The following is a 15,335-nucleotide window of genomic DNA, read 5'->3' as shown; positions in this document are numbered from 1 at the left end:
AACTTGTTTTTTGTAATTTACATCTAAGTGAATGGACTACACCAAACATTTAATGGTTATAAAGAATTTTATTATATGGATATACCATCATTTATTTAATCAATCTCTTCTTGAGGGACATTAGTATGCTTCTAATAGTTGGCTATTAAAACAATATGGCAGGGGCTTCCCTGGTGGCGCAGTGGTTACGGATCCGCCTACCAGTGTAGAGGATGCGGGTTCGAGCCCTGGTCTGGGAAGATCCCACGTGCCGCGGAGCGGCTGGGCCCGTGTGCCACAACTACTGAGCCTGTGCTCTGGTGCCCGTGAGCCACAACTGCTGAGCCCGCGTGCCGCGACTGCTGAGGCCCGCGTGCCTGGAGCCCGTGCTCCACAACGGGAGAAGCTGCCGCAGTGGGAGGCCCATGCACCGCAATGAAGAGTGGCCCCTGCTCGCCACAACTAGAGAGAGCCCGCGCACAGCAGCGAGGACCCAACACAGCCAAAAATAAATAAATAAAATAAATAAATTAAAAAAAAAAAAACAAAAAAAAAAAACAATATGGCAATGTGCATCAAAAGACATTTTCAAAAGAGTGAAAAGATAATCCACAAAATGGGAAAAAATCTGGTAAGGATTAGTATCCAGAATATATAAAGAACTCTTATAACTCAACAATTAAAAAAAACAAATAACCCAATTAAAAAATGGGCAAGGAACTTGAATAAGCATTTCTCCAAATAAGATATATAGATGGCCAAAAAGCACAAAAAATATGTTCAATGTTATCAGTCACTACGGAAATGCATAACAAAACCACAATGAGACACTACTTCACACCCATTAGGATGGCCATAATCAAAGACAGATAATAAGTGTTGATAAGGATGTGGAGAAATTGGAACCCTTGTGCACTGCTGATGGAATGTAAAATGGTTCAACTGCTTTGGAAAACAGTCTGGCAGTTCTTCAAATGGATAAACAGAGAGATACCCTATCCTGGCAATTCTACTCCTAGGTATACACCCAAAACAATGAAAAAGATGTTTTGTTAAAAAACTTATATATGAATGTTTATATTCATAAAAGCCAAAACATTCAGGAACAACCCAAATGTCCAGCTAATGAATGAATAACAAAATGTGGTAATGAAATATATTTTTCAGCCAGAAAAGGGAATGGAACATTGGTACATGTTACAATATGGATGGACTTTGAAAACATTATGCTAAGTAACTAAGTGAAAGAAGCCAGTTACAAAGGCTATTGTTGTATAATTCCCTTTATATGAAACGTCCAGAATAGTCAGCTCTATACAGACAGAAAGGAGATTAATGGTTGCCAGAGGCAAGGAGGAGGTGGAACGAGGAGTGACTGCTAATGAGTATGGGGTTTCTTTTGGGGATGGTGAAAATGTTCTGGAATTAGATAGTAGCAATAGTTGCACAACTCTGTGAGTATACTAAAACCCACAAACTGTACACTTTAAAAGGGTGAATTTTATGGCATGTGAATTATACCTCAATTAGGCTGTTATTTATAAAACAAATGAACAAAAACCCAATATTGCAAATAATATTCTCATGCGACTATTTTGTAAACTTGACCAAATGTTTTGGCAGGGTAAATTCTTAAAAGTAAATGCTGGGCCTAAGAGTATAAACAATTACAATTTTAATATATTAAAATAAACCTCCAGGAACTTCCCTGGTAGCACAGTGGTTAAGAATCCACCTGCTGGGCTTCCCTGGTGGCACAGAAGTTGACAGTCCACCTGCCAATGCAGGGGATGTGGGTTCGTGTCCCCGTCCGGGAAGATCCCACATGCCACGGAGTGGCTGGGACCGTGAGCCATTGCCGTTGAGCCTGTGTGTCCGGAGCCTGTGCTCCGCAACGGGAGAGGCCACAACAGTGAGAGGCCCGCGTACCGCAAAAACAAACAGACAAAAAGAATCCACCTGCTGATGCAGGAGACACGGGTTCAATCCCTGGTCCGGGAAGATCCCACATGATGCAGGGCAACAACTACTAAGCCCGTGCGCCACAAAAGAGCCTGCACTCTAGAGGCCGTGAGCCACAACTACTGAGGCCACGTGCTTCAACTACTGAAGCCCGCACGCCTAGAGCCTGTGCTCCACAATGAGAGAAGCCACCGCAATGAGAAGCCCGCGCACCACAACGAAGAGTAGCCCCCACTCGCCACAACTAGAGAAAGCCCGCGTGCAGCAACAAAGACTCAATGCAGCCAAAAAAAAAAAAAGTCCTCCAAAAATGTACCATTTTGGGGCTTCCCTGGTGGCGCAGTGGTTGGGAGTCCACCTGCCGATGTGGGGGACACAGGTTTGTGCCCCAGTCCGGGAGGATCCCACATGCCGCGGAGCGGCTGGGCCCGTGAGCCATGGCCACTGGGCCTGTGCGTCCAGAGCCTGTGCTCCGCAACGGGAGAGGCCACAACAGTGAGAGGCCTGCGTACCGCAAAAAAAAAGTACCATTTTACACTGCCACCAATAATTTTTGAGTGCCTATTTCTCCATACCATGGTTAATACTGGGCAGTGCCAATCTTTTAATTTTTGTCAATTTCACAGATTAAAAATTTTTTTAGCTATTACATCTTTTACAATAATTGGCCACACACACACACAACACACACACACACACACACACTTTCCCCACGAATTGGTTCATGCCCTTTGTCTATTTTTCTACTAAACTGTACTTAAAACAAAGCAAAACAAAAACAAAAGCTCTTTGTAAAAGCTCTTTGCTTAGAGAAATCTGCCCTTTGTCATAGGTTTTGCAAATACTGTAATGAATTTGAAAGCCAGTGCTTTAAAAAGTTAAATGCTGGATTCTGCTCAAAAATAAAATAGACTAGCTATTTTTTTTTTTTAGAGTTGTGGAGGATTTATTTATATGCTATAAAACTGTGTTGGGGAAGTTGTATTTTTTTTATTTTTTATTGACGTATAATTGATTTACAGTGTTGTGTTAATTTCTGCTATAGTGACTCAGTTATACATATATATATTCTTTTTCATATTCTTTTCCATTATGGTTTATCACAGGATATTGAATATAGTTCTCTGTGCTATACAGTGGGACCTTGTTGTTTACCCATTCTACATATAATAGTTTGCACCTACTAATCCCAAACTCCCAATACTTCCCTCCCCCAGCCCCCTCCCCCTTGGCAACCACAAGTCTGTTCTCTGCGTGAGTCTGTTTCTATTTTCTAGATAAGTTCATTTGTGTCATATTTCAGATTCTATGTATAAGTGATATATGGTATTTGTCTTTCTCTTTCTGACTTACTTCGCTTAGTATGATAATCTCTATGTCCATCCATGTTGCTGCAAATGGCATTATTGCATTCTTTTTAATGGCTGAGTAATAGTCTATTGTATATATGTACCACACCTTCTTTATCCATTCATCTGTCAATAGACATTTAGGTTGTTTCCATGAAAGACTAGCTATTAAAATCCTACCACATACTGACTTTCTTTTTTTTTTTTTCTTTTTCTTTTGCAGTACGCAGGCCTCTCACTGTTGTGGCCTCTCCCATTGCGGAGCACAGGCTCTGGACGTGCAGGCTCAGTGGCCATGGCTCACGGGCCCAGCCGCTCCGCGGCATGTGGGATCTTCCCAGACCGGGGCACGAACCCACATCCCTTGCATCGGCAGGCGGACTCTCAACCACTGCGCCACCAGAAAAGCCCCACATACTGACTTTCTGACATAAACAGAGGATGAGTTCTGAAATTTTGTGTTCACATAATTATAGCTTAAAGAACTACTTTTTTTTTTTAATGACTCACATTGAGACAGTGAAAAAATACTTTTATTCATAACTATAAGTGCAACATTTAACAGTAGCACATCTTAGAGTTTCTCTTTTTTCAATTAACCACTTTCTAGAATGAGACAGAACAACATAATGGAGAATTGTATAATCAAAATTTAAGAAAATACCCAAGTGAGTATATTATAAATTGAGGCTGGTTACCTATATAGTGACAGAATTACAATGTACTGGAAAGGTGTCCCATCCCCTACCACACCAAATTATAAAGGAAAAGTCAGCAGCCTCAGTGAATTTTCTGACTATCTACCACTTTCTCTGGGAGCCAAGAACCATGGAACTGTAAATTATCTAAATATCGCTCTATATATAACTATAAAAGATGTATATATACATAGTTACATATGATAGTACCTGATTTTTCAGAGTTTCAAGGATAGTTCTACCTCCTCATTGAATAAGTCAGTCACATGTTTCACTATCTGCCAAGTCATACTTCTTTTTTTTTTTTCATACTTCTTTTTTTTTAACTGAAGATTTACAATGTTGTGTTAGTTTCTGGTATACAGCAAAGTGATTCAGTTATAAATATTCTTTTCCATTATGGTTTATTACAGGATATTGAATATAGTTTCCTGTACAATAGGATCTTGTTGTTTATCCATTCTATATATAACAGTTTATATCTGCTATTCCCAAACTCCCAATCCAACCCTCCCCTGTCGCCCTCCCTGTTGGCAACCAAAAGTCTGTTTTCTATGTCTGTGACTTAAAAAACTACTCTTAAAAGAAGCAAACTGACATGCAGGCAATTCCCAACTTACCAAGTCCAATCAAAGCCATTCTTGCACTTGTAAAATGATTCTGTACATAGTCATGTAACTGAGGAAGTAAAAACATTTATTAGGTTATATTGGTATAAATATAAAAAGCTATAAAAACGTGAAACCACAGTTCAGCAGAAGATAAATACTCAGGCTTAAAAGCTGCTATAATGAACTATAAAGGACTACTTAGTACTGAATTAAACTGAGCTTTCAAAAACCATTGCTTAAAAAGAACTAGAACTTAATGTGTTGATGGTTATGTAACTCAATGAATATAATAAAAACCACTGAATTGTGCATTTTAAATGCGTGAACTGTATGGTATGTGAATTACATCTCAATGAAGCTGTTAATGGAAAAAAAATAGAATTAAAAATTAGAGCACACATTGGCTTGAACTTGAAGATATGGGACTAAGTATGATTTTTATTATAATGTGATTTAAGTAGTACATCAGGTTTCTTTTGTCTTTATACAGGTAGTAATAAAGCACTGCTATTAACATTCTATAGCAGGGCTAATAGAGTTATATCACTATAACCCTACTGCGCATCTTTGAAGGTTTTTTTGCTCTGAGGTTACTGTCTACACCAGGGTTTCCAACCTGGATGATTACAGAATTATATGGGGAGCTTAAAAAACAAAAACAATGTCTCCCCACCCCATCCTATTCCTGTGCCCACTGTATAGACTGATATAGTAGATTCAATGTGAGATCTTGGAATCTTTATTTAAAACAAACCACCCACCCATCTAATCAACCACCCAGGTGATCTGAGGATCAGCGAGATTTGACAATCACTGGTTTATACTATCACTTTAGACCTAATATTCAAAAGTAGGGCTAAAACATGCATTTTAAACAGGCACACTATTGCTCCCACAGGATTGAAAATTAGTTCTTTGGGGTAAGAAAAAACCTTATTCCTTTATATATGAACTACAAATATACATACAGTACATAAACAGATATACAGTATATCCATGGCATTAAGTAAGAAGTAAGTCAGAAAAAGAAAAACAAATACCATATGCTAACACACATATACGGAATCTAAGAAAAAAAAAAAAGGTCATGAAGAACCTAGGGATAAGATGGGAATAAAGACACAGACCTACTAGAGAATGGACTTGAAGATATGGGGAGGGGGAAGGGTAAGCTGGGACAAATTGAGAGAGTGGACTGGACATATATACACTATCAAACGTAAAATAGATAGCTAGTGGGAAGCAGCCGCATAGCACAGGGAGATAAGCTCGGTACTTTGTGACCACCTAGAGGTGTGGGATAGGGAGGGTGGGAGGGAGACGCAAGAGGGAGGAGATATGGGGATATATGTATACATAAAGCTGATTCACTTTGTTATACAGCAGAAACTAACGCACAATTGTAAAGCAATTATACTCCAATAAAGATGTTAAAAAAAAAAATTCACGAGGGGTGGGTATTGGCTGAAAAGGCTCCTTGGCTAATGTTGAGAACTGTGAAGCTAAGGTAATAAAACTAAACTTTTATTCAATTTATCAGAATTTGTGCCCTAAAATCAATGGTGTCTCCATCTATGGAGCCACCTTGGAAAGTCATATTCTTTTTTTTTAAATGTTGATGTTTATCTATTGAATGCTGCCTTTGCTCAAATTATTCTAGCAACCATTTCTTTAGAATTTCCTTTAGCCTAGGGATACATTTTTAAAATGCTAATAACTTTGAGATAACCATGGTTAACATCTTGGTATTTGTCTATGATGCACACACCTTATTTTTTTAAAAATGGGACCCCTTGGTACATCCTATTCATAAATTACCTTTCCTTTACTTGACAATAAGCTATGAAAACTTCATTATCAATTAATATTTTTGAATGATTCAATAGTATTCCATTCTACAGATATTTAATATATTATTTAACTAGTTCTCTAATGTTGGATATTTGATTTGTTTCTTCTAATTTTTCACAATTACAAACAATGCCACAATAGACATCCTTGTAGGTAAATGTTTTGTTATGTGCATCCTTTTAGCTACCTCAATAATATATCTTCACAAGAGTGAATCTGATTTCTGAAAAACTTCAAAAACTTACTAGAGGCCAGTCTTATGAAACATGTTGGCTGTTCCAAGTTGGATGATATCAGTTATAACTTTGTTTAACAGTACCATATGAATGGTAGGCATTAAATTGATAACTGGAGAGTTTTCTTAACCAGGAGATAAGTCAAAAGAGGAAAGGGATACAAAATTCAGTTTTCTGTAGTGGATAACCAGAAATGAGAATAAAAGCCTAATTTCTGAGTCATATATACTTTGAAAGTGTTGATAATTCTCAGTTTTTCTCTTAATGTCTCTTGGTAAAAAGTTTTTTTGGAGGTGGGTGAGGGGTAGGAGTAGGAAATTAAGATTGTATACACATACCTACACTTGCAAATTTAATGCTCAATGTTTCACATTTTGGAAACAAAGTTCTATGATATATACATGGCTGTGACATATGACAAATGTGCACTGCCAGCAAAGTGAGGCAGGTGTGCTGGAGAAGGTAAATGAGCTGGTGAGCAGGCTGATGACAGAACGGGAGGCAAGAAAGTGGGGTTCATTCCTACCTGTGTATTCAGAGTGGTTAAAGGAACACTTTTAGTCACAAGATTATGGTATTTAAACACTTACATACTGTTTAAAAGATAGATATACATAGACAAGGGTCTAGAAGAAAAATACACCTAGGTGCTAACAATGAGTGCCTTTAGGTGTGTGAGATATCTTTTGTCCCCCTTTATTTTCCAAAATTTCTGTAAGGAACATGTCCATTTTGCAATAAAAACTTTTTTAGTTGAAAGATACACAAAAATTGTTCAGATGGAATTTTAGTTAAAAAGCAAGCTGCTGGACTTCCCTGGTGGCGCAGTGGTTGAGAGTCCGCCTGCCGATGCAGGGGACACGGGTTCGTGCCCCGGTCCGGGAGGATCCCACGTGCCGCGGAGCGGCTGGGCCCGTGAGCCATGGCCGCTGGGCCTGCGCGTCCGGAGCCTGTGCTCCGCAACGGGAGAGGCCACAGCAGTGAGAGGCCCGCGTACCACAAAATAAATAAGTAAATCGCTGCGATCTTTAATTGCAGACTAAATAAAAAAAAAAAAAAAAAAAAAAAAGCAAGCTGCTGGATAGGAAATTCCCTGGCTGTCCAGTGTTTAGAACTCTGCTCTTCCACTGCAGGGGGCACCAGTTTAGTCACTGGTAGGGGAACTAGGACCCCACAAGCTGCATGGCGTGGACAAAAAAAAAAAGCAAGCTGATGGAAAAAAAGCAAGCTAGAAAATTTCTTAAATTAGAAGATACAGGCTTCCCTGGTGGTACAGTGGTTGAGAGTCTGCCTGCCAATGCAGGGGACATGGGTTCGTGCCCCAGTCCCACATGCTGCAGAGCAGCTGGGCCCGTGAGCCATGGCTGCTGGGCCTGCGCGTCCGGAGCCTGTGCTCCGCAACGGGAGGGGCCAGAGCAGTGAGAGGCCCGCATACCAGAAAAAAAAAAAAAAAAAAAAAAAAAATTAGAAGATACAAAAAACTAGCAAACGAAACTGAAGTGGTAGATGAACATTCAATTTAATGTGAAAATAAGCACATTTTAAAAGGTAATGTGTTGGAGCCTAAACCAAGATGGCAGAGTAGAAGGACGTGCTCTCACTCCCTCTTGTGAAAACACCAGAATCACAACTAGCTGCTGGACAAGCATCGACAGGAAGACACTGGAACTCACCAAAAAATATACCCCACATCCAAAGACAAAGGAGAAGCCACAATGAGATGATAGGAGGGGTGCAATCACAGCAAAATCTAATCCCATAACTGCTGGGTGGGTTACTCAGACTGGAGGACACTTATACCACAGAAGTCCACCCACTGGAGTAAAGGTTCTGAGCCCCACGTCAGGCTTCCCAAACTAGAGGTCCGGCAACAGGAGGAGGAATTCCTAGAGAATCAGACTTTGAAGCCTAGTGAGATTTGATTGCAGGACTTGAACAAGACTGGGGGAAACAGAGACTCCACTCTTGGAGGGCATACACAAAGTAGTGTGTGCATTGGGACCCAGGGGAAGGAGCAGTGACACCAGGGGAGACTGAACCAGACCTGCATGGTAGTGTTGGAGGGTCTCCTGCAGAGGTGGGGTGTAGCTGTGGCTCACAGTGAGGACAAGGACACTGGCAGCAGAAGTTCTGGGAAGTACACCTTGGTGTGAGCCCTCTCAGAGTCTGCCATTAGCCCCACCAAAGAGCCCAGGTAGGCTCCACTGTTGGGTTCCCTCAGGCCAAGCAACCAACAGGGAGGGAACCCAGCCCCACCCATCAGCAGTCAAGTGGATTAAAGTTTTACTGAGCTCTGCCCACCAGAGCAACAGTCAGCTCTACCTATCACCAGTCCCTCCCATCAGGAAACCTGCACAAGCCTCTTAGATAGCCTCATCCACCAGAGGGCAGACAGCAGAAGCAAGAACTACAATCCTGCAACCTGTGGAACAAAAACCACATTCACAGAAAGAAAGACAAGATGAAAAGGCAGAGGGCTATGTACCAGATGAAGGAACAAGATAAAACCCAAGAAAAACAACTAAATGAAGTGCAGATAGGCAATCTTCCAGAAAAAGAATTCAGAATATGATAGTGAAGATGATACAGGACCTCGGAAAAAGAATGGAGGCAAAAATCGAGAAGATACGAGAAATGTTTAACAAAGACCTAGAAGACTTAAAGAACAAACAAACAGAGATGAACAATACAATAACTGAAAAGAAAAATACACTAGAAGGAAACAATAGCAGAATAACTGAGGCAGAAGAACGGATAAGTGGCCTGGAAGACAGAATGGTGGAATTCACTGCTGCAGAACAGAATACAGAAAAAAGAATGAAAAGCAATGAAGACAGCCTAAGAGACCTCTGGGACAACATTAAACGCAACAACATTCGCATTATAGGGGTCCCAGAAGGAGAAGAGAGAGAGAAAGGACCAGAGAAAATATTTGCAGAGATTATAGTTGAAAACTACCCTAACATGGGAAAGGAAATAGTCACCCAAGTCCAGGAAGTGCAGAGAGTACCATACAGGATAAACCCAAGCAGAAACACACCAAGACACATAGTAATCAAGTTGGCAAAAATTAAAGACAAATTATTGAAAGCAGCAAGGGAAAAACGACAAATAACATACAAGGGAACTCCCATAAGGTTAACAGCTGATTTCTCAGCAGAAACTCTACAAGCCAGAAGGGAGTGGCATGATATACTTAAAGTGATGAAAGGGAAGAACCTACAACGAAGATTACTCTACCCGGCAAGGATCTCATTCAGATTTGATGAAGAAATCAAAAGCTTTACAGAGAAGCAAAAGCTAAGAGAATTCAGAACCACCAAACCAGCTCTAAAACAAATGCTAAAGGAACTTCTCTAACTGGGAAACACAAGAGAAGAAAAGGACCTACAAAAACAAACCCAAAACATTTAAGAAAATGGTCATAGGAACATACATATTGATAATTACTTTAAATGTGAATGGATTAAATGCTCCAAGCAAAAGACACAGGCTTGCAGAATGGATACAAAAACAAGACCCATATATACACTGTCTACAAGAGACCCACTTCAGACCTAAGGACACATACAGACTGAAAGTGAGGGGATAGAAAAAGATATTTCATGCCAATGGAAATCAAAAGAAAGCTGGAGTAGCAATATTCATATCAGATAAAATAGGCTTTAAAATAAAGAATGTTACAAGACACAAGGAAGGACACTACATGATAAAGGGATCAATCCAAAAAGAAGATAAAACAATTATAAATATATATGCACCCAACAGAGGAGCACCTCAATACATAAGGCAACTGCTAACAGCTGTAAAAGAGGAAATCGACAGTAACACAATAATAGTGTAGGACTTTAACACCTCACTTACACCAATGGACAAATCATTTAAAATGAAAATAAATAAGGAAACAGAAGCTTTAAATGACACAGTAGACCAGATAGATTTAATCGATATTTATAGAACATTCCAACCAAAAACAGCAGATTACACTTTCTTCTCAAGTGCACACGTAACACTCTCCAGGATAGATCACATCTTGGGTCACAAATCAAGCTTCAGTAAACTTAAGAAAATTGAAATCACATCAAGCGTCTTTTTTGACCACAATGCTATGAGTTCAGAAATGAATTACTGGGGAAAAAAATGTAAAAAACAGAAACACATGGAGGTTAAACACTACGTTACTAAATAACCAAGAGATCAATGAAGAAATCAAAGAGGAAATCAAAAAATACCTAGAGACAAATGACAATGAAAACATGACAATCCAAAACCTATGGGATGCAGCAAAAGCAGTTCTAAGAGGGAAGTTTATACTATACAAGCCTATCTCAAGAAACAAGAAAAATCTCAAATAAACAATCTAACCTTACACCTAAAAGAACTAGAGAAAGAAGAACAAAGAAAATCCAAAGTAACCAGAAGGAAACAAATCATAAAGACCAGAGCAGAAATAAATGAAATAGAAACAAAGAAAACAATAGCAAAGATCAATAAGATTAAAAGCTGGTTCTTCGAGAAGATAAACAAAATTGATAAACCATTAGCCAGACTCATCGAGAAAAAGAGGGAGAGGACTCAAATCAATAAAATTAGAAATGAAAAAGGAGAAGTTACAACAGACACCACAGAAACACAAAGCATCCTAACAGACTACTACAGCCAGCTCTATGCCATTAAAATGGACAACCTGGAAGAAATGGGCAAATTCTTAGAAAGGTATAACCTTCCAACACTGAACTAGGAAGAAACAGAAAATATGAACAGACCAATCACAAGTAATGAAATTGAAACTGTGATTAAAAATCTTCCAACAAACAGAAGTCCAAGACGAGATGGCTTCACAGGTGAATTCTATCAAACATTTAGAGAAGAGCTAACACCCATCCTTCTCAAACTCTTCCAAAAAATTGCAGAGTAAGGAACACTCCCAAACTCATTCTATGAGGCCACCATCACCCTGATACCAAAACCAGGCAAAGACACTACAAAAAAAGAAAATTACAGACCAATATCACTGATGAATATAGATGCAAAAATCCTCAGCAAAATACTAGCAAACAGAATCCAACAACACATTAAAAGGATCATACATCATGATCAAGTGGGATTTACCCTAGGGATGCAAGGATTCTTTAATATACGCAAATCAATCAATGTGATACACCATGTTAACAAACTGAATAATAAAAACCATGTATCATCTCAATAGACGCAATAAAAGCTTTTGACTAAATTCAACACCCAGTTATGATAAAAACTCTCCAGAAAGTGGGCATAGAGGGAACCTAACTCAACATAATAAAGGCCATATATGACAAACCCACAGCAAACATCATTCTCAATGGTGAAAAACTGAAAGCATTTCCTCTAAGATCGGGAACAAGGCAAGGATGTCCACTCTCGCCACTATTATTCAACAGTTTTGGAAGTCCTAGCCAAGGCAATCAGAGAAGAAAAAGAAATAAAAGGAATACAAATTGGTAAAGAAAAGTACAACTGTCACTTTTTGTAGATGATATGATACTATACATAGAGAATCCTGAAGATTTCACCAGAAAACTGCTAGAGCTAATCAATGAATTTAGTAAAGTTGCAGGATACAAAATTAATGCACAGAAATCTCTTGCATTCCTATACACTAATGATGAAAAATCTGAAAGTGAAATTAAGGAAACACTCCCATTTACCATTGCAACAAAAAGAATAAAATACCTAGGAATAAACCTACCTAAGGAGGTGAAAGACCTCTACTCAGAAAACTATAAAACACTGATGAAAGAAATCAAAGATAACACAAACAGACGGAGAGATATACTATGTCTTCGGATTGGAAGAATCAACATTGTGAAAATGACGATACTACCCAAAGCAATCTACAGATTCAACGCAATCCTTATCAAATTACCAATGGCATTTTTTTTTTTTTTTTTTTTTTTGTGGTATGCGGGTCTCTCACTGCTGTGGCCTCTCCCGTTGCAGAGCACAGGCTCCGGACGCACAGGCTCAGTGGCCATGGCTCACGGGCCCAGCCACTCCGCAGCATGTGGGATCTTCCTGGACCAGGGCACGAACCCGTGTCCCCTGCATCGGCAGGCGGACTCTCAACCAGTGCACCACCAGGGAAGCCCACCAATGGCATTTTTTACAGCACTAGAACAAAAAATCTTAAATTTGAATGGAGACACAAAAGACCCTGAATAGCAAAGGCAATCTTGAGGGAAAAAAACGGAGCTGGAGGAATCAGACTCCCTGACTTCAGACTATACTACAAAGCTACAGCAATCAAGACAATATGGTCCTGACAAAAAACAGAAATATAGATCAATGGAACAGGATAGAAAGCCCAGAGATAAACTCACACACCTATGGTCAACCAATCTATGACAAAGGCAAGGATATACAATGGAGAAAAGACAGTCTCTTCAATAAGTGGTCCTGGGAAAACTGGACAGCTACATGTAAAAGAATGAAATTAGAACACTCCCTAACACCATACACAAAAAGAAACTCAAAATGTATTAGAGACCTAATGTAAGACCGGACACTATAAAACTCTTAGGGGAAAACATAGGCAGAACACTCTGACATAAATCACAGCAAGATTTTTTTTGATCTACCTCCTAGAGTAATGGGAATAAAAACGAAAATAAACAAGTGGGACCGAATGAAACTTAAAAGCTCTTGCACAGCAGAGGAAACCATAAACAAGACGACAACCATCAGAATGGGAGAAAATATTTGCAAATGAATCAACGGACAAAGGATTAATCTCCAAAATATACAAACAGCTCATGCAGCTCAATATTAAAAACAACAACCCAATCCAGAAATGGGCAGAAGACCTAAACAGACATTTCTCCAAAGAAGACATGTAGATGGCCAAGAAGCACATGAAAAGATGCTCAACATCACTAATTATTAGAGAAATGCAAATCAAAACTACAATGAGGTTATCACCTCACACCAGTTAGAATGGTCATCATCAGAAAATCTACAAACAACAAATGCTGGAGAGGGTGTGGAGAAAAGGGAACCCTCTTGCACTGTTGGTGGGAATGTAAACTGATACAGCCACTATGGAGAACAGTATGAAGGTTCCTTAAAAAACTAAAAACAGAATTACCATATGATCCAGCAATCCCACTACTGGGCATATACCCAGATAAAACCACAATTCTAAAAGAAACATGCACCCCAATGTTCACTGCAGCACTATTTACAATAGCCAGGTCATGGAAGCAACCTAAATGCCCATCAACAGAAGAATGGATAAAGAAGTTGTGGTACATATATACAATGGAATATCACTCAGCCATAAAAAGGAACGAAACTGGGTCATTTGTTGAGATGCGGATGGATCTAGAGACTGTCATACAGAGTGCAGTAAGTCAGAAAGAGAAAAACAAATATCACATATTAATGCATATATGTGGAACCCAGAAAAAATGGTACAGATGAACCAGTTTTGCAGGGCAGAAATTGAGACACAGATGTAGAGAACAACGTATGGACACCAAGGGGGAAAGCCACGGTGGTGGTGGTGGTGGTGGTGAGCTGAATTGGGCGATTGTGATTGACATGTATACACTGATGTGTATAAAACTGATGACTAATAAGAACCTGCTGCATAAAAAATAAATAAATTAAATTAAAAAAAAATGTAATGTGTTTTATCAGTACATCATCTGTGTCACTTTCCAATCCTATAATCAGGACAATATAAGGAATTCGCCAAGGCATTTCGGTAACGCTGCAGCATGCAATTTTCAATGACGTCTGTAAAATAAGTAAAGAAGCAGTTACAGAAGTGTGATTTAAATAAAGACAACACGACGTTTAGAGCCTAGAAAGCAACTAAACTACACAACTTTGGTCATCAAATTCAAGTATTAAGAGGACTGAAAATATAATTTCATTTAACCTCTAACAACTGTTAAAATTCTGCCACTCGAATGTGCTGAGGAAAAATAAGAGTTTTCTATGATAGCAGTTTCTAAATGTCAGAATCCACCTAAACTCTTCGCTAACTTTAATCGACCTGGTATCATCTGGAAACCATATATGGGTTTTAGATTCAGAAGTCTGAATCTAATTACAGTTCTGCCACTGATTTGCCATGTGACCTTGATTAAGTCATCTAATCTGAATTTTGCTTACTTCTAGGTTCCCTCTCAAGTAACAAGGGAGTCGTCAGGGTAGAGGAGATATGAAAGTATCAGTGTTAGGTCATATTACTAGCTTACAGGGGTCAAATGCTACTGCCGAATTGTACACCTCCCTGGCACTGTTCCTACTTTCCTGGTTCAGTGCCTTTGCTTGAGGTATGTCTCTTTTTTTTTTTTTTTTTTTTTTTTTTTTTTTTAATGCGTTACGCGGGCCTCTCACTGTTGTGGCCTCTCCCGTTGCGGAGGACAGGCTCCGGACGCGCAGGCTCAGCGGCCATGGCTCACGGGCCCAGCCGCTCCGCGGCATGTGGGATCCTCCCAGACCGGGGCACGAACCCGTGTCCCCTGCATCGGCAGGCGGACTCTCAACCACTGCGCCACCAGGGAAGCCCGGTATGTCTCTTTTATTTGCTTATTATTTGGGTGTCCCTCCATGCCAGGCATTGTGTTGGAAACACAGAGAACAGTAAGACACATGTGTGCC

At 39.6% G+C, this 15,335-nt stretch overlaps 1 protein-coding gene across 1 annotated transcript in view; it reads right to left on the bottom strand.

Moving 5' to 3' along the window:
- The window catches only part of LOC116740478 (cytochrome b-c1 complex subunit 2, mitochondrial), a 32,889-nt gene that overhangs the window by 10,274 nt on the left and 7,280 nt on the right, over positions 1 to 15,335 (bottom strand). Inside the window, 2 exon segments of the mRNA XM_032606123.1 lie at positions 4,609 to 4,666; positions 14,380 to 14,462. Coding sequence (XP_032462014.1) covers positions 4,609 to 4,666; positions 14,380 to 14,462 — 141 coding nt within the window.

Source organism: Phocoena sinus, chromosome 15 (assembly GCF_008692025.1).
Source record: "Phocoena sinus isolate mPhoSin1 chromosome 15, mPhoSin1.pri, whole genome shotgun sequence".
Classification (NCBI taxonomy): Eukaryota; Metazoa; Chordata; class Mammalia; order Artiodactyla; family Phocoenidae; genus Phocoena; species Phocoena sinus.
This window is presented reverse-complemented; position numbering and strand designations above follow the sequence as displayed.